The sequence below is a fragment of the Vombatus ursinus genome, unplaced genomic scaffold (genome assembly GCF_900497805.2).
Source record: "Vombatus ursinus unplaced genomic scaffold, bare-nosed wombat genome assembly UNPS02014770.1, whole genome shotgun sequence".
Classification (NCBI taxonomy): Eukaryota; Metazoa; Chordata; class Mammalia; order Diprotodontia; family Vombatidae; genus Vombatus; species Vombatus ursinus.
The window spans coordinates 32,483,233-32,501,400 of record NW_020954548.1 but is presented as its reverse complement, the minus strand read 5'-3'; the positions used below and the strand labels follow the sequence as shown (position 1 = coordinate 32,501,400).

The 18,168-nt window shown below is 50.3% G+C and overlaps 4 protein-coding genes across 5 annotated transcripts in view; 1 reads left to right on the top strand and 3 right to left on the bottom strand.

Moving 5' to 3' along the window:
* The window catches only part of PPP4C (protein phosphatase 4 catalytic subunit), an 8,188-nt gene extending 6,087 nt beyond the window's left edge, over window positions 1-2,101 (top strand). The window contains exons 8-9 of the mRNA XM_027862743.1: window positions 1,267-1,456; window positions 1,637-2,101. Of these exons, the coding sequence (XP_027718544.1) occupies window positions 1,267-1,456; window positions 1,637-1,766 (320 nt within the window). The 3' untranslated portion in view covers window positions 1,767-2,101. The remainder of the gene's footprint in view (window positions 1-1,266; window positions 1,457-1,636) is intronic.
* Window positions 2,102-2,688: 587 nt separating this feature from the next.
* Window positions 2,689-7,690, bottom strand: TBX6 (T-box 6). The gene is made up of 8 exons (XM_027862742.1): window positions 7,246-7,690; window positions 6,617-6,857; window positions 5,239-5,506; window positions 4,887-5,033; window positions 4,651-4,721; window positions 4,468-4,538; window positions 4,117-4,279; window positions 2,689-3,465 (listed from the first exon to the last, which is right to left on the bottom strand). The coding sequence occupies exons 1-8, from the start codon at window positions 7,361-7,363 to the stop codon at window positions 3,243-3,245; spliced, it is 1,302 nt and encodes a 433-aa protein (XP_027718543.1). The 5' UTR covers window positions 7,364-7,690; the 3' UTR covers window positions 2,689-3,242.
* Window positions 7,691-8,795: 1,105 nt separating this feature from the next.
* On the bottom strand, window positions 8,796-11,385 carry YPEL3 (yippee like 3). Its single transcript, XM_027862744.1, has 5 exons — window positions 11,302-11,385; window positions 10,408-10,590; window positions 10,254-10,297; window positions 9,860-9,968; window positions 8,796-9,358 (listed from the first exon to the last, which is right to left on the bottom strand). Exons 2-5 carry the CDS (start codon window positions 10,522-10,524, stop codon window positions 9,269-9,271), a joined length of 360 nt encoding a protein of 119 aa, XP_027718545.1. The 5' UTR covers window positions 10,525-10,590; window positions 11,302-11,385; the 3' UTR covers window positions 8,796-9,268.
* Window positions 11,386-12,355: 970 nt separating this feature from the next.
* GDPD3 (glycerophosphodiester phosphodiesterase domain containing 3) lies at window positions 12,356-18,115 on the bottom strand. 2 transcript variants are annotated; one of them, XM_027862776.1, is made up of 10 exons: window positions 17,171-18,115; window positions 16,548-16,590; window positions 16,301-16,436; window positions 16,049-16,094; window positions 15,593-15,711; window positions 15,088-15,177; window positions 14,002-14,135; window positions 13,717-13,776; window positions 13,579-13,630; window positions 12,356-13,020 (listed from the first exon to the last, which is right to left on the bottom strand). In XM_027862776.1, exons 1-10 carry the CDS (start codon window positions 17,559-17,561, stop codon window positions 12,871-12,873), a joined length of 1,221 nt encoding a protein of 406 aa, XP_027718577.1. In that variant the 5' UTR covers window positions 17,562-18,115; the 3' UTR covers window positions 12,356-12,870. The 2 variants fall into 2 exon arrangements, with proteins under 2 accessions (XP_027718577.1, XP_027718578.1); XM_027862777.1 differs by lacking the exon at window positions 15,088-15,177.
* Window positions 18,116-18,168: the final 53 nt, after the last annotated feature.

The window sequence follows — 18,168 nt, the reverse complement described above, 5'->3', positions numbered from 1 at the left end:
CACCTCTTTGTGTGGTGTTTGGTTGGGGAGCTTGATCTTTATTTAGAGTGGTAGGAAGCAGTAGTGGGTCTAGGAAGAGGGGAAAGGTCATTCAAGGCAATAGAAAATAGACTGTAAAAGAAAGATTTTAGTTTTTTGGTTTCTAGAACATTTTATCCAGTGGCCAGTTTGGGGAGCTGAGTTTTGGAGCAGACCCTGTATGGGAGGAGCAGCACTGGAATTTTTGAATTTGTTGGGAAATTGTTCACTAGCTATGGAAATCAGCCCAGTGACCTAGCCTTTGACCACCTTGGGCACCATGGCCCTGGAACTTTCCCATTTGGATAAGAGACAGGGGAACTTTCATCTTAGTAGCAGCATCAAGTTGGGATCTTTCTGTCAAGCAGTGCCTTGGAGCAAGCACTTCATGGGGTGGGGTTGGGAGGGGTGTTTTGAATTGAATTATAACATTGAAAGTGACGGTAAAGGTCATCTAGATTCTTAAAGGAACGTTAAAGATAATTTCGTTTTCAATTCCTTGCTCTACAAGTGAGGAAATAGTCCTTGGGACTATAGAGGTCATGACTTGCCTAGAGACACAAGAGGAATAAGTAGATGAGTTCAACACCCAAACCCACATCTTCTGACTCCAAATCTGTCACTTCAAACTTGTGCAGCAGTCATTTCTAATAAGTTGTCATTCTGCTACTTTCGAAGCAATGGGATTCTTGCTAACTCCCAAATGAGCCCATTCCCATTGCTGAGCGAGCAACTGATTGTTAAGAAGATCGTTCTTATTGAACCAAGATCTATTTTCCAGTAACCTACCTTTAAAAAAAAATGTATTTCTGCTTTCTAGAGCTCTGAACAAGTGGCATCACTCTTCCACATTGTAATTTTATCCCTCAAATATTTGAAGACTACCATCACATCTCTGCTAAGGACTGGCATTTAGTCCTTTAAGATTTGCAAACCATGTTACATTCATCTTATCATTGCTAAAACAGCCCAGTGAGGCAGGGCCCTGCCAGGAAGAATTAGACTTAGATTAAGTTGATTGCCCATGGCCACACAGCTAGTAAATATTAAGAATGGAATTCAAATTTACATCTTTCTAACCTAAGAATGTAGAACTTTATCTCCAGTGCTACATTGTAGCCAAACACCTTTTCCAGATTTTTCAGCATTCCAGTTTAGTGGAGGAAGGGAGTGTCAAACTTTGACAGCGCTGGGATTGTAGACCAGAAGAGGAAGGTCACGTGTATTTCCCGTTTCCGTACCCTACAGACACGACGGGCTGGGGTGTGAGTCCCCGAGGAGCTGGCTACCTGTTTGGCAGTGATGTGGTGGCCCAGTTCAATGCAGCCAATGACATTGACATGATATGTCGGGCTCACCAGCTAGTGATGGAAGGCTACAAGTGGCACTTCAATGAAACTGTGCTCACCGTGTGGTCAGCACCCAACTACTGCTACCGGTGAGCTGGAAGGGAGGGACAGCTTCTAACTCTAGATGGAACCATGGGAGGGAAGCCTTGGTGTCCTTAGGCTGGCTTGAAAAGAAAGAGGGAGGTTTATCTCCTCTGGAGGGAGGAGAGCCCTGGGGGGATTTTTCTGGCGTCCAATACCTCAGGTGACTGACCTTTCCTGTTCAATAGCTGCGGAAATGTAGCAGCCATCTTGGAGCTGGATGAGCACCTCCAGAAAGACTTCATCATCTTTGAAGCTGCACCCCAGGAAACTCGGGGCATCCCTTCCAAGAAGCCAGTGGCTGACTACTTCCTGTGACCCCACCCAAGCCCCTCCCACCCCCATCCTTTACTCCTCTCCCCAACCTCAACATCCTTCTGGACCACTGTGACTCTGTCCCCTTGCCACCATCTGCAGGACAGGGTCTCCCAAGGTGGGGGCGATCTCCCCATCTCCTCCCTAGGATCTCAGAGAACATTGGGAGAGCAGAGAAGCCTCTCCTATCCTGTGTTCTGTCCTAGGCAGAGGTCAGGGGGCAAGGAGGACAACCTTTGATCCAATTTCCTCCTCCCCCAGATTCTTTGTTTCGAAGTTTCTGGTGATTTTTTTTCTGGTTTTCTCTTTTTTTGTTTGTTTGTTTTTAGATAAAAACTTTGGGAAAAAAATGAAAAAAAATTCTAATAAAAGAAAGAAAATGACCTTTGTTCTTACCTCCATCTGGCTCAGCAGGAGCAGTTATCCTATACCACAAAAGTATGATTCTAATTCACATTTCTGCAGTGCTCTTAAGTTTCACAGAGCACTCTCTTCTCCACAACGCTATGAAGGGGGGTGCTAGAGGAATTATTACTGTACTCCTGTAGATGAGTCAGTAGCTCTAGCAGTGGGAACTAATGCTGGGGTTTGAATACAAGCCTGACAGCAAGTACATGTTTCTGTACCACCAGACAACCTTCTCCCGGTGGTTAGATCATCAGGTGGGCCCTTCTGCCTCCCAGCTGGTTTATCTCCATTCATTCCTGTAGAGCCCCCTTTGGACCTGTTATCTTGAGTATGTCTTAGAGCCTGGAAACCTGGCTGATAGGATTTGGTGGTAACCAAGATAGGACACCTTGGATTAGAATTCCTCTTGGAAATTGGAGAACTTCATGAAAGAAGAGGGCTTTGAAATGGCCTTAGAAGCCATCTGCCCCCCAATCTAATATAAGATTTGTATAACAACACACAAGTGATTCAAAAGTTTTATTTTCGGAGAAAAAAAAAAGCCTGGAGTCCAAAGGTATTTTGAGAGAATAGTAATTACTGTACATTCGGCAGTGGGGGTGAAGACAGTCTGCTCTACGTCCCTGGGAGAATGTTCCCCACGTGGAGATAAGGATATATATGTGTATATTGGTCAAACAGTAGTGCAGTAAGGGTGAAGGGCTTGGGGTGTACACCCTAGAGGCCTTGTAGGAACTCCCTTAGCTGGGCTGCCCTTGAAGGTTTCTGGTGGCCCCTGACCTGTCCTTTTGGTGAGGCCCAGTCTCCTGCTGGCCCAGCCCCCACCCTCCATTCACACCCAGGTGAGAGCCCAGGAAGGGGAAGCCAGAGCAGCTGGTCTCCCCCGAAGCCTACCTCCACAGGCTTTGAAGCAGGAGGGGGGTGTGAGCTAAAGCTGAAGTGTGAACCGAGTGGGGGTAGGTAGGCTTGGCTGAGATGAAGGAGGCCAAAGCAGCCATTTGGTGTGGGAGGGAGATGGCCCCCAAGAGTCACCCAGGCTCCAGGGAAAGGTTGTTAGGTGCCTCCTCTAACTTAATAGAGGGGCTTGCTGCTAACATCCAGGTAGCCCCCAGCGGCTGCATAGGGGAGAGGGAAAGGCCCCCCTTGGAGGAAGTGAGGGGCAAAGGCTGATGCCGGAGGTGCCGGGGGATATCCAGGAGCAGAGCCCCCATTCCCTGGAGACAGCTCTAGGAAGGGCGCCTGGTAAGATGAAGGACGAGACAGTGGATCTGTAGCCTCTGAAAAGGAAGAGGCCCTGAGAGGCAAGAAGAAAGCTAGGTCAGGAAAAAGGTAAATGTTCATGTGGGTTTTTACGTGGTTTTACAGAGTAGCTTCCTCACAACAACCCTGTGAGATAGGAACTGTGAGCATTATCATTTCCATTTTATAGGGAAATTGAGGCTCAGATTTTCCACAATCACATAGCAAGTAATAAGAGTTGGGATTTGAACTCGGGTCTTCTGCCTCCAAGTTCAGAATTCTGTCCAACACACCACCCTGCCTCTGAAGTAGTGCACAGTATTACTGTTGTTTTATAAGTGGGGGTGGGGGTGGGAGAGGTGGGAGAAGCACCACGGAAATGATTAGAAAGAGCACTAAGAAACCGGGTTCAGTTTTCAGCTCTGCCACTTCCAATTTGTGAAACTTTGGGCATATCATGACCTAGGGGCCTTGATTTCCTCATCTGTATAAAATGAGGAACTTTAAGTGTCTTCTAGAGAGCCTAGATCTCTTATCTGCTCTAAATCAATGATCCTCTGAAAGGAAAAATGATTTGTTGAAAATCAGAGAGCTAATGCACGAGTGGTAGGATAGTAATTCAAACCCAGGTCTTTTGATTCTTAATTCCAGATTCTCTACCATGCTGTTTCCCCTCAACCCTCAGATATCATGTACCCTGTCTCACCTGGTGGGGAGGCTACTGGGAGCCCCATGAAAGGCAGCTGGGTGCAGAAGGTAGGCCTCAGCACTGGGCCCTCCACAAGGAGGGGTGGATACCTCAGTGGACGAAGAGGCTTGATCTGGAAGGTCTCCGGCCAATGTGGAGTCACAGGGACCTCCAGGACCGTCTTTGATGAAAATAAGAGGTTAGAAAGAGATGGAGGATAGAAGAAGGAAGGGGAATGGAGAGAGGTTTCAGGGAAAGGTGAGAGTGGCAATAGAGAGGGGAAGGAAGCAATTGGCCCCTAATCTCCTCAACCCACCCTGTGTAGAGCACGCTCTTCCCCGCTCTCATCGCCACTGCAATAGCACTTACCTCCACCATAGTTCTCCATAATGACAGGCTCTGGTCCCCTCAGCTTCCTTTTAACCCTGGCATCCCGTTCCCTGGAACCCATGGAAAGGGGATATGTTCAACATCGCCCCCAAATAATTCCCTAGGTCAGTCGGCCACATGCTCTCCCCACCAGATCCCCATCCAGGCCCCTAATACTCCCACCTCTTACAGTTCCTCCCGTTTTCCCGGAACCCCTTAGCAAAGGGATTAGCTGCAATCTTCAATTGTGTGATCTGGAGGGACATGATTGGAAGGGAAAACCTGGGGTTAATCCAACTGCCCACCCCAGAGAGAACAACCATCCCTCAAGGCTGGTTGTCAAGGCCAGTTGAAACCTCTTTCAAGAACTAGAAGGTTTGGAGTGGCCCCAGGGTGTGAGGGAAGTTGGGGGGCCTTACCCGAGGATTCTGGTAGGCTGTTACGGAGATGAATGATGTCTCAGGGAATCGGAAGGAGGCGACCCCACCCCAGTGACGGCTACAAAGTTGGGCAGCCCTAACCAGATGAAGCCGTGGCTGGTACTTGTGCATCGAGTGAAGGATCAGCTGAAGGCACACAGGAATGAAAGGGAAACGGGTGGAACAAAGGGGTCCCCTACTCTCTTGACCTGAAACCTCTAATCTCCTGGGTTTCACCCAATCCTATGGCCCTACAGCCCAACGATTTATCATCTCCACAATGACCTTGTTTTCCCTCCCTCGATTCCCCCTGGGAACTGCTCCTTGTTGCTGCCACCCACTGGAGCCTCACGTGTCCATGTGGATCCAAGGTGTTGTTGGTGAGCTTGACTCGATGGAAGGAGACAGGCTGGCGCATCCAGTGCGCACCAGTGGCAGGGGAGTCTGGGTGGATGTACACTCGGTCAGGGAGGCGTGGCTCCGCCTTACCACTTGGTTCCCAACGACGGCCTTGCCAACGGTACCGAGCCCCATCCACAGGCACCACATCGAGAAGGAACAAGTAGCGAGCTTCAGGGTCCAGACCAGTCACTGTTACTCGGCAGGCTGGGAACATTCGTCTGGAGGCAGCACAGGGGGAGAAGGCCTGGAGCATCTGAGCAAGGGTAGGGCAGCCAGGGGGGTGGGAATGTTGCTAGGCTGGCCCTCTTTAATTCTGACCACAAGGGGCGTTGGAATCATAATAGTCAATTGTTGGGGGGCAGGGGAGAGACGACTGGGACAGAACATGGAACTCAGGACAGTGGTAGAAGGGACCTTAGGGATCTACTCCAACCCTCCGTTTCAGAGAGAAAAGAAGAGCCAGACTTGCTCTGTTACTTCATCTTTAAAATTAAGGCATTGAAATAGATGCTCACAGAGTTCTTCCCCTTTTTGGATGTGTCATGGGACCCCTATCTATGGCATACTGGTGAAGCCTTAAGGATCTCTAATCAGAAGCATGTTCTTAAATGCATAAAATAAAATACATGGTCTTTTTCTCAACAAAATTCATGGATTCTCTGAAATCTATCCACTGATCAGTTGGGGAGGGGGAGTGTCTATGGACCCCAGGTTAAGAACTCCTGTTCTGAGGTCCTTTTCATTTCTAAATCCCAGGCTCCTGGGTTCAAAGGCTCACAGTGAATTGAAGTCAGAGCCAGAATTAGGACCCAGGTTTCATAAAGCCCCAGTCGGTGGCTCTTTCTGCTACCTCATCCTGCCTCAAACTCGGTTTTCTCTGGGACAGAAGGCAGTGGAGAAAGCTGCTCTCCCTCACATCCTGGCAATCCTCTTCTTCCCTCCTGGTTCCTCAGTAGGACCAGTACATAGAGCCTGGTATGGAACAAGCACTTAACAAACAGTTGTTTACTGATTGATTGATTTAGGCTTTTCCTGCCCTAGAATGGAACATGAAGCCTCCATCTAAATTTTTTTACCTTAGAGAAGAGGAATCACTATACTGCAGTAATTTTTAACTACAGATGAAATCTAACCCTGGGTTAACCACAGCAACTGCCCCCTAACCCAACCACAATGATTTCAAAATGATATATTTTCTATCACAAGGAAAATTGAAGGGAAGTGTGGATGGCTTCATGCAACCCTTCACAGCCCCAAACCAGCTTCTGTGGGCAGGCTCAGGCCTGGGGCTAGATCATCAATTTGGCTCCTTTTGATCCTTGCCTCACCTCCCAGCCTTGGTGATGATCATTTCTGTTCCCACAGAGTTGAACTCTTTCCACAAATCATGGTTCTCCAGGCTCAGGCTGACTCCTGGGAGCAGGCGGGAGGCCTCAGAAGCCGAAGCGGGGGCAGTTGACTCTCCTCCCAAAGGAGGAGGCAATGGAGGCAAGGGTGGTGGGGCAGCCAGAGGCCTGGGAGCAGCCTCCAGCCCGGAGAGAAAGCAATCTAATTTGGGGGCGTCAAGGTCTAGGGTACAGTGGAAAAAGAGGAGGAGAAAACAATCAGTAAAGGACTGTCCCAACTCATTGTGTCCCTTCCCTTCCCTCTACTTCTGTAGGATCTCCTAGAATTTCAGAACATTTAATTTGGACTTTAGGGATTATCTGGTTCAACTGCTTCATTTTACATATAAAGAAAATGATGCCCAGAGAAAAGAACTGACTTGCTCAAGGTCATACAGCAAGTTAGTAGCAGGGCTAAGACTAATAAAGACGAGTCCAGGCCAGAGCTGTTTCTACTATAACATTGCTATACCCTCTCCCCTCCCACTCACCCTCCCCTGCCCCAAAAATCCTTAGTCCTCATATCGACATCCCTCCCAAATCACCCAGGCCTCTGGGCTCTGTCCTCTCACCTGAGTAACGGTACCCCTCTGACAGCCCTGCTGGAAAACCAAGGTCCCCCCCAGGTTGGGGAGGCCGAAGTCTGTAGCTGGCCCCCAAGGGGGCATAGAGCTCGCGGGGATGGTACATGGGGCCGATCCCAGGCCCCTTCTGTCCTGTCCTGTCTGCTCAGCTCTAAGTCACCCGCCCAGGTGATGCCCCCTTTATAGCCCTGGGCTCAGCCCCCTTGGCCCCTGCTCACAGCTCCTCCTCCCCCAGGGGCCTTCAAGGCTGGGGGTGCAGGATGTAGGAAAGGGGGAAAAAGTCGGTGTGGGGAGGAGGGGGGCGGCTCATGGGGCCCAGATGGGAATGCCTGGGTTCCCCCCTCCTCAATCCCATCTGTCCAACAAGTCAGTCCGCCTCCCTCCCCCTCTCCCAGTCCCCTCCAGCAAGCCCGACGGCTTGGCTTCATTAGCCCTGGCCCCCTGCTCCCTAATTACATAATTAACTCCTCGGCCTGATTGATCCCCGGGGACTTGAGCCAGGACAGCAGTTTGGCGCTTCCTGCCAGCTGTTCGGGGTTCCCACGAGGGAACCTGGGAGAATCTGGGAGGCGGGGTCACTGGGACTCGGGGCGGGGCTATAGGACTTGGGGGCGGGGCCTCGGGTAAGTAACAGGCATCTCTGCCAGACCACGACCCTGGACGGTCGTCTTCCAATTTCTCGCATTGTACTGAGGTGGGAGGGAGAAACCTCGAGATCCCCGGGTAAGAGTGTGACCGAAATCTGAACTCAGCAGTCTAGACTACCACTTCGGGAAGCTGCCTATGGACCTTCGGGTGACCCCGCAGCCTCCCCAAGACCCGGAGGGCCGGGGCCGTCCCGGGCTATTCGTTAGCCGCTCCACAGTGCACGGATTACGTTACCCAGGAAGAATCGCACATGAGCTCTCCGCCCCACCTCGTTAGGAAGGACTGGCTCATTCGAACTACAGTTCCCAGGAGGCTTAGCGCAGAAGGAACCTGCGTTCTTGCCTAGAGTCCGCGCTGCATTTCTTGGGAGCCGTAGTCTCGACTCCATAGATTCCAAAACACACAACGCAGATGTCAGCCAGACTGGAGATGTTGTACGTGCTATATCACTCTTCTCCCAAAGCCTCTGGTGCTGCTTTTGGGAGATCAAGGCAGGTCGAGAGAAAAAGGTAGATCCTGTCTCTGGAGCCTTGACAGTTTAAAAAAAGGACAGGCTGAGGCTTCATGGGCAGAAGGCGAGACTAGTAAACCACTAACTCATTTCCACAGCGCTTTAAAGCATTTTCCTCACAACAGCCCCGTGAGGCAGGTAATGCAAGGAATATCCCCCTGTTCCAAATAAGTTCAGGATCACCACACAACTAATAAATGTCAGAGATGAGCCTGTCTATAGTTGAAGAGAGGGAGGGTGAGTTCCTACATACAGCCTGTTCAAGCTGCTAGAAATGAAAGGCAGTGCTTGCTAATCTATGACTTGGGAGTGGGGAGGGGGGGTGCTTGGGTACGAGTCCTTCCCAGACCCCAGAGATTCCAAGAAAGAGAGAGGTGAGTGGTATCTCCGGGAGTTTTATTTACAGATGCTACAGACCACGAAGGGGCAAGGAAATCATGGGGAAAGAGTGGCACAGGCTTGAGGTATATAGGCAGGAGGACAAGGAAGCTGAGGAGTTATGTACAACAAAGGGCATATCTACAGGTGAATCTGGGGTAAGGGAGAGGGTTAAAAATGAGATCCAAACCAGCCAGATCATGGGGGGCAGCAGAACAGGGACATTTCTTCCCCTGCCCCCCCAAAAAAGTCACAGTGCATGCAATAAAATAATAAAATGTATATACATGGGCTTGGGGCCATCACCCAACAAAGCCCTGAGGAGGGAGAACTTGCAGTTCCCCAGGGTCCCTGGAGAGGAAGCAAGTAGTTGTTTCTCCCACCAGTGCCCCTCCTCCAGCAGCCTGGCTGGGGTAGGGGCAGCAGAATCATCTTATCAGGGAGAATCATGGGGCTGAGGTTGAAGGTCAGAGGTCAGTCCCAGCCATTGTCCTTGATCATGTGGTTGAGCTCGATGATGTACTTCCCCTCCTTGTATTTCTGACTGCTCTCAAAGGCCTGTTCCTGGAAGGCAGAGAAGAGTCAGTTGGGGGGGGATGGGAGGGTGATTGGGGTATTCCTTCTCCTGAAGAGACTGAGGTCAATTTCTGGCTTCACCAAGCTAGCAGTTTTCTTACCTGTCAAATGAGGGTTGTAATAACCTAAGCTTCCTACCTCACACACTCGGTGTGGTTGTGAGAATCAAATGAGATAACAAATGTGAAACAGCTTTGAAAAAGTTCAGGACTCTATAAAATATTTATTAAAAAAAATAAAAGAGGGATCTGATAAAGTATCTGAGAGCACTCATGGAAGGGACCTTAGAGATGATCTAGTTGAACCTTCATTTTACATATGAGGAAACTGAGGCCCGAGAGAGGACGTGACTTGCCCAATGTTACAGGTGGTAAGTGGCAGAGTCATAATGTGAGTCCAGGCCTTCAAACTCCAAACCCACTGCTTTTCACAGAACCCAGGGTCTGACTATTCTTTTAGAACTATGGGAGGGTCACAGGTCACACTCACATATTTCCAGCCCAGGGTGGTCTTGCAGCTCTCACAGTGGATATCAGCCACAGCATGGAGCCCAGTTAGTAGCACTCGCTCTTCAGCTGGCCCGCAACCCACGTTCACCCTGTGGGGTGGGTCACCAGGCTGTCACAAATGAGACTAGTCCCTCAGGGGACTCTGGGCCTCAAACACCACCCCATTCCAAGCCTAGGGCATAATCTAGAGTCTCAAGTACCAAATGGGTTACAATCCCTCCTGACCCTTCATTGGCCCTGAAACTCCAGAACTACAAGAAAGTACAGATTCAAAGGGGAGGTCACAGACCACTAGAGGTTATGAGATTGCCCCAAGAGCCTTCACCCACCAACCCTGAAGAGAATCTCTCTAGAGAGGAAACTCGGATACTCACACAGAGTTGAAGAGGTAGGCACGGCCCTGGCTACCCTGGAAAGACTGTAGAAAAGGAAAAGAGTCAGTTGCTGTCATTTCTGGTGGGCCTCCAAGTTCCCTCTTGAGTACAATCCCTGGGACTGAGAGCTTTCCCCAATCTTTAGGCAGGTTACCTTGGAGATGAGGTCATCATGGTTGGCCAGGTGTGCCCGACAGTGGGCACAGCTATACCTTCGGTGACAGTCATCCAGATAAGCTTGGAAGGTTTTGGGCTTAGAGATCCGAACCATGGTCGGGGCTGGGGGCAGTGGCCCCACCCGGGGAGGGGACCACGGTGAGCAAAGGGAGCCCAGAGCCTAGAAGATCATGAAGAAGCATCAGGACCCTTTCCCTCATCTCCTACCCCAAAGTTCTCTATCTTCTATACACAGTTTCTCTTTCCCTCCCAGAACCAAACACCTCGCAGCATCTCATATAGCTGGTGTCCGACTTCTCCCCAGAGCTAGGGCTGTCTCAGCTGTTAGACTTGGCTGTTGTCTCTGCCTTCCCTAGAGCCAGGTTGCCTCCCTGGGGGAGGAATGTTGCTCAGCCTGGGTTCAGTCAAAGCATCGATTTGACTCACTGCCTTGAGAGACCTCAAGTTGCATCACAGGGTAAACTGAGGCTAGGAGGAGTGACTCAGCCGCCCAGCGCCTCCACCCGAGCCCAAACAATCCAGTGTGTTCTGGAAGCTGGGTCAAAACTCAAGATATGGGAGGGAACCCCAAAAGGGAAGAATAAGTTGGAAGGGGGCCGCTGGGGTGGAAGTAGTCTTGCTTTGTAAAAACTGCGCAGCTGGGGAGGGGGAGGGGAAGGGGTGAACAGGTCCGGAGCTACAGAGGAGGGCGACCCAGGAGTCTGGGTCTTTCGGGGGGCGGGGACTCTGGCCTCGGGGTGGCCCTAGCCTGTCCAGGGAGAGGGAAGGGGAGGGCTGCAGAGGGTGGGCGCCTGGGAGCTCGGGCTTGGGGGCTAGGAGCGCAGGCATCGCTCGAGGGACCCATGGGTGCTCCGAAGGTGCTGGGCCTCACCTAGGTGCGCGGAGGGGCCCGGTCCTCCGGGGTCTGGGGTCAGGTGGTGGGGCGCTCCGGAGCCGGGGCGCTGTCCCCACGCCCGGGGTTCGCAGCCGCGACTTGTTTACACCGAGACCAGCTGCTGCCGCTGTGAGCTCTCCCCCCTCCCTCCCTGCACTCTCCCGGCGGCCGCCGCGGCCAATCAGGTCGCTCTATGCAAATGAACGGGGAGCGTCACGCATCCGGGATCGTTCAATCCCCCTGCCCTCGCCTCTCTCTGGTAGCATCCGAGCTGACGGCTTGTCGCCTCCGGAAATGCGGCGGAGTCTGGGGCTGGGTGAGGGCGGTGGGCGCGTAGGGCGCTAAGGACGCCGACCCTCCGAAAACAAAGGAGCTCGGAGTCCGGGCGGGGTTTCGCCGCGCTCCGCCCCCTTCCCGCCCCGCCGCAGCCGCAGCCTTCCCGGGCGTCCGGCCTCTTCGGCGCGGTAACAAAGTTTCCCTGCCCGCCCCCAAGGCCGGGGAGCCTGCGCTTTGCCTGCCTTCGTCCCGGGTCCTTATTCCGGGCCCGGAGCTGTCCGTCCAGCATCCAGGACCCTCACCGGCCGGGGGACGGCGGCGGAGGCTCCCGAGGGCAGCCCCGTTTTCCCCTAGGCTGCGGCCCCAGGGACAGCCCGGGGCTTGCCTCGGAAGGAATCTGTTGGCTCGGGTTTCCCGGGGACGCCAGTCGGAAGCCTGGGAGCCCCGCCTCAGGCCGCGGGGTGGCCACGTTAGTCCGAAAAAGCTTACAGGAGTGGAATTTGGAGACAGGTGCCCTGCCGTGCTTCCCAGCCCCGTGGGACCACTTCCCCCACCCCCATCCCACGTCTCCAGCCTCGACCTGCCCTCTCGCGGTGTCCCTACCGGGAAGAAAGTATTGGTTCCTCTACTGGGTTGAGCCAGAAGGGCTGGGAGTGGCACCAGAAAGTACACTTGCTTTGAGGGTCAGGAATGTGGCCAGACCAGAAGCCCAGGACTCTCTCGTCGCTTGCTCATGCCTTCATCCCCAGCCCCCTCCTCAATAAAGACACTTGACTCAGTAAGAAAACTTTTATTGGGGAATAAGAGATGAAAGGCAGTGGGGAGGGAGAATTGTGCTGGTGAAGGGAAGTGTTTTAAGAGAGATCTTAACCTGCATGATCTGATGCAGAGCAAAATCGGCAGAATTAGAGATAAAAATATAGGATGATCACAAAATAAAGGAAACCAACACCGAAAAATTTAAAGAATTCTAATCAATGTAGAAGTGTCCAGGTGTGACTTAAGGAAACTCAATTTTGAAATATATTTCTTGCCTCTCGGCAGAGAAATGTTAAAAGACCAAAGGAACAGAAGGAGGCATACATTTTCAGGCATAGCCAAGCAGTCGATACAAATCAACTCTTTGCTTGACTACTAGGGAGATCTTTATTGCTGTGCCGCTGGAGAATCACTGGGAAGTGACAGTTATGTGTGTATATATATATATATATATATAAAACAGCTCTTCAAGAAAACATTTAAAAGGGAAAAAAATAATGTAGAGATCCCTGACCCAGTTAGCTTTCTGAGTCACCTGTCTGAGTTGCTCTGGTTAGGTTGCTGGGGATGATTGTCCAGGTAATGTCGAAGGGCAGTAGGGTAATCTGTCATGACCCCTGTGGCTCCTAGCCTATAGGCCACTTCAAAATCAGATTCCTCATTAAGGCACCAAAACACCACCTGAAGAGTAGATAAAGTTAGGAAAAGTGCTTTGTTCTAGCTTCTTAGGTATGCACTCCTCTGCTTATCTAAATTCCACCCATTCCTTCCCACCTCCTCCATAAAGACTTCAACTTCTCTAAACCCTCTTCTGAACTCCTATAGTATTTCTATCTACCTGTACCACTTGACAATGATAAAATACATTTTTATCTTTTCACAAGTTTAATTGTGAGCTCCTGGGTGTAGGAACTAGCAGCCACGGTGTGGTAGAACAGTGGACTTTGTAATGAGACCTGGTTTGGAGACTCCAGCTCAAACATTTACTAGATGTATGACTTTGGGCAAGTCATTTTGACCTCTTTAAGTCTTAGGTTCCTAATCCAGCAAAACTGAGATAATAATACTTATACTACCTATCTTACAGAGGTGTTTTGAGGAAAATGCTTTGAAAACTGTAGAGCATAATGGGAACTGAAAGTGATTTTTTGCTTCCTCTTTCCCCCTTAGCAACTAACACAGGGCTGAGTAGACATGATGTATTCTGAAATACTGTTGACAAGTAATAATTAAACTCACTTGTATTCCTCTCTCTTCAAGATGCCTGATCAGACTTTTCCTCATGATCAGCCTGAGGGAAGAAAGCAGCAATATTGTTAGACAAGGAAGGCCAAGGGGCCCCAGGAATGCCCAACCCACCCTCCTTGCCCATCTCACCTCTTACTTAAGGCTGCTGTCAATCTATTCATAGCAGGGCAGGAAAATGGGAAGTAGGTCCTAGTTTAACAGATGGAATCAGAGCAGCCAATTAGGCCTGGTTTTGACATGCTGCTTAATGTCTTCTTCCTTGGCCCTGTCACTCCATGATTGTAACTCTTTTCATTACTAACAGCAATCACAAAGGAGAGGGGGAAAGAGATGTCCCAGAGACCCCTTGTCCTTTTGTTTCCTGTGCCCCTGTCCCTTTCCCAAGGCCAGGCCCCAGCCTAACAGCCGCATTACCTGTTGATGATGGTGGGCAGGAAGCAAAGCAGGAATCTCTCACGAATGGAGAAGAAGGGCAACAGTCCCCCATAGTACATCAACAGCAACCAAATAACTCGGATCACAGTGAAAGAGGTGGGCATATCTGGATTCTAGGGGAGCCAGGAAGGTCAGTGCCAGGGGGGTAAGGAGAGGAAAGGTAGAGCCAAGGCTTATCTGAAGGTGAATGGCAAGCAGGGCTCTCCAGAGAAGAGATGCTGAGTTTGAGGGTCAAGAGCAGAATGCTTCAGGGACAACCAATACCTACATTAAGTCTAAACCTCAATTATATCATCTCTATCCTGGGATTCAAGACCCTCTATACTCTGACCCCAATGTGATTTCCTATTTAATAGCCTGGTCTGTTCCCCAATATATAACGCTCCAATCCAGATACACCCGAGTCTTCAATGTTCCCCCTCCAGATGTCACGCTAAGTTCCTTTGCTTGGCTCAAAGGAAAAAAACTTACTTTGCTTTCTCTACCTGGAATGCCTTTCTCTGTCTGTCAAAATAAAATGTTAGAGTACTAAGAGACTTTCAAGATTCTCTAGTCCAACCCACTCATTTGAATGGATGAGAAAACAGGACCAAAGAAATGACTTTACTGTGACCACCTGACTAGCAAGTTGCAAAGTCAAAATTCTAACCCCAAATTTTTCTGATTCCAAGCCCCTTTTTAAGGTCCAGCTCAACAAATCTTCACTTGATGAACTCTTCCCTATCTCTCCACCCCACAGATGGCAAAAGTCCTTTTTCTATGAGACCTCTCAGGATCCATACATGCTACTGATACCTACCAAAAAAAAAAAAAAAAACAAGCTAAGGAAAGGAATGAAACCTCAGAAGCAGCTGGAGAACAAGCCCAATGGATCTCATATGCTGTCTCCTGAAGGAGACAGAAGGCCTCTGAAGAGGGTCTTTACTTTCAGGACTAGCAGACAGCACGGTATTCCGTGGGTGATGGGACAGATGGAGGTAGGTAGGGGTTTGGGGCAATGGAAGAGCAAGGGAATATTACGAAGTGGGAGAGACAAGGGGGTCCAGGGCAGAATGGACAACTTACAGCTGCATGGCATTTCTTCATGACAGAGTTTTTTTCAGCAGCCCAAATGGTTATTTCACTTCTGCCAAAGTGCTTGACCAAGGTGGCTATCTGAGGGTGTAGGGGAAAGTCAGAGGGGCTTTCTTGGCTCTTAAATCATCCTCAGTCCCCAGCTCTCTCCATCCAGACAATTTGGGCCTATACTCCAAAAATCACTAAACCATGCATCCCTTTTGACCTAAAGAACATATTATTAGAGATGTATCATAAGGAGGTCAAAGACAGAGGGAAAGGACCCAACGTACTGGAATATTTATAATAGCATTTTTGTTGCAACAAAAAGCTAAAAACAAAATAGATGTCTATCAGCTGGGCAATGGCTGAACAAATGTTGGTGTATGAGTATTCTGTTGTTTTAGGACAATCATCTGGCATTATGGAGTCCTTCTCGGGAGTACATAGGGTTCCCCACTCTTCAGTTTCTTTTCCCCTGCCTCACCAAGTGCCTTCAGCCCCTTAGCCTTACCTTGTTAATGAGCTTTTCATCCTCCACTTTCACTTCCAAAGACACAGGTGTTTGGGGGAACCTCTGGAAAATATCTTCTAGCCGAATCATCTTTCGGTCTGATCCTTGTACAAACTGGCCTAGAGTCAATGGAGAGGAGAAAGGAGGTACAGAGAAGAGATTGGAGATCAGAAAAGAGATCAGAGATCACTAAAGAGATTGAAGATTTGAGAGGGGAATGTGAAAGAAAAGAATAAAGGCCATGGTAAAACGGAAGGTTGAGGTCACAGAAAATCAGATATATGTCTAGAAAGGAGGGCAGGGTGTAAAGGCTCCCTCTTTCCCATCACACAGACTAAGGAACCTGAGCTTGCTTATTTCTCCCTCCTTTCCCTATAGCAGCTCCCAGGGAAGGTCGGGGATCATGGTAACTTTCATAGTAACTTGTCCCCAATCCAAAGCCCCTCTGTATCTCACCTGGGGAGAAGTACACTTCCAACTCCTCCCTGTAAAGGGGCAGGTCCTGGGGGGAGCATAGGAGAGAAAGGGTTGATATTATGGGGGAACGAGGATGGCAGAGAATGAAGGGGCAAAAATTTTAGGGACCTTGGGGGGGGTGTTGTGTGGTGTGTGTGTGTGTGTGTGTGTGTGTGTGTGTGTGTGATTAAGGAGATTCTGGGGGAAGACTGGAAAGTCTTAAATGTGGGAAAGACTTCAGGAAATCTACACCTCATAGTCCACATCCTGAATATTCTTGTTTAGGCCAGATTGTCGAAAGAGGTTCTCATCATGGGAGATAACGACTTGGCCATCCCGGGTTAGCTGGCAGTCCAGCTCAAAAAGGTCTGATCGTTGGGCCATGGAGCTGTGGGAATAAAAGGGTACACCTGGTCACTTTTGACCCAATGCCTGTGGGTCATGAGGGCCTAGGAAGGAAACAATAGGATCAGAGATCAAAGTTGAGGAACAGACTCACTTCTCAAGGGCCTCCATGGTATTCTCAAGCCGTTCCCCAGAACCTGCATTAAGGGATGGGACATAAGTCTGGGCTCTCTTCTTCAGTCCCTGTTTTCCTTTCAACGTCATTGCATTCCTCTGTACTGTCCCTCTAATCAGTACCTGGTCTTCTCTCCTTTTTTCCATACCGCTCCTCCATCCTCCTCATTTCTTCTTTTCCATCCCTAGAACCTGTTTCTTCTTTCTCCACTTCCATTCCATTCCCACATTCTTGTCTCTTCTCCCTAGTCCTAGCCTTTTCCCCAGTCCATTCCCCAGCAGTATCCCCTACCCAATCCCATCCCTTTGAATCTGTCTCCCTGCCCTAATCCTCTGTCTTTTCTCCTTCCTAATTCTATCTCATCCACCCTTTACAGTGGTGTCACACTCAAACAGAAAAGTATCCCTGGTAGCCACATACCACATTATCTTTTACATACACATACATACATACACATTAATCTTTTACTGACAATTGTAATCATTTATTCCATTTCCTCCACACACCCCAGAACCTTTCATCTTTCTCCAAACCTCCCTTTCCATTCTTGTCTCCTGATCCTAAACTCATTGCTGTCTATCCCTTGGAAGTAATGTCCTCACCCCCTCTGTGGGCAGCAAGTTGGCATCGGAAGGCAGGGTTCCGGGCAACATGGAGCAGCCGGGGCCATCGGAGGAAGAACAGGGATAGTAGAATATAGCCCCCCAAGGCAGGGAGGGCATAGTAGAGAAAGGAGCTCATGGAAGAGGCTGACATCAGAGGATGAGGTGTGAGGGTCTCCCGCTCCTGCAGGCTGGGCTTCCACTCGGCTGCCTCTCCAGCTCTTTTTCTGGCTGTAGACGGCTCCCTCTGTGGCAGAAGGCTACCTCTGCCTTTGCTTCTGCAGCTCCACCACGCCCCTAGGACCTGCTGAGCCTGCTTCTGGCAGGAGGCCCAGCTGGTAGGGCAGGAGCCAGGGCGGGACATCCAGGGACCTGGACAGCCCCAGGCCATGTCCCCACCCCCCCCACCAGCCTTAGGCTGCTTTCCATCCCTAGGGGCAGAGCAGAACAGGAACAGGAAAGCCCACTCTAGCACCCCTGCTGGCGCCCCTTGCTGATCTAAAGGCCACTGCTGTCTTCCAGCCAGGAGTGCTGAGAGAGCTCCCTTCCCCCTCTCCCCTGGGTGCTTAGGGCTAGGGTGAACCCATTGCCCTCCAGGCAGTCATGGGGTGTGACAGCATATGGGAAACCCCTGAATCACCCCCATTCCAGTTAGACAGGAAATAGAAAGGGTAAGAAGAGAGTGGGGACTTAAAGGGGGAAATGACCCCACTCTTCTTTTGGTACCGAGTCCCCTACCTGCACCTTTGGCTCTTCCGAACCCTTCCACCTCCCCTACCCCACCCCAGGCCCAACCTACAGCTATTCAGGTATGCTAGAGGGAGGGGAAAGGAGTCACCTGGCTAGCTGAGATCAAAGATTTCTGGAGTTGGGTAGGGCTGAAGCTGTTTCTGGTTAAGCTCTCTCAACCTCCTTACCACCCCTCACCCTCCAGAAATGCCTTAGGGCTAGTCTACCCCAAGGAAGGTCCAGAAAGTGATGATGATGATGAAGCCCTT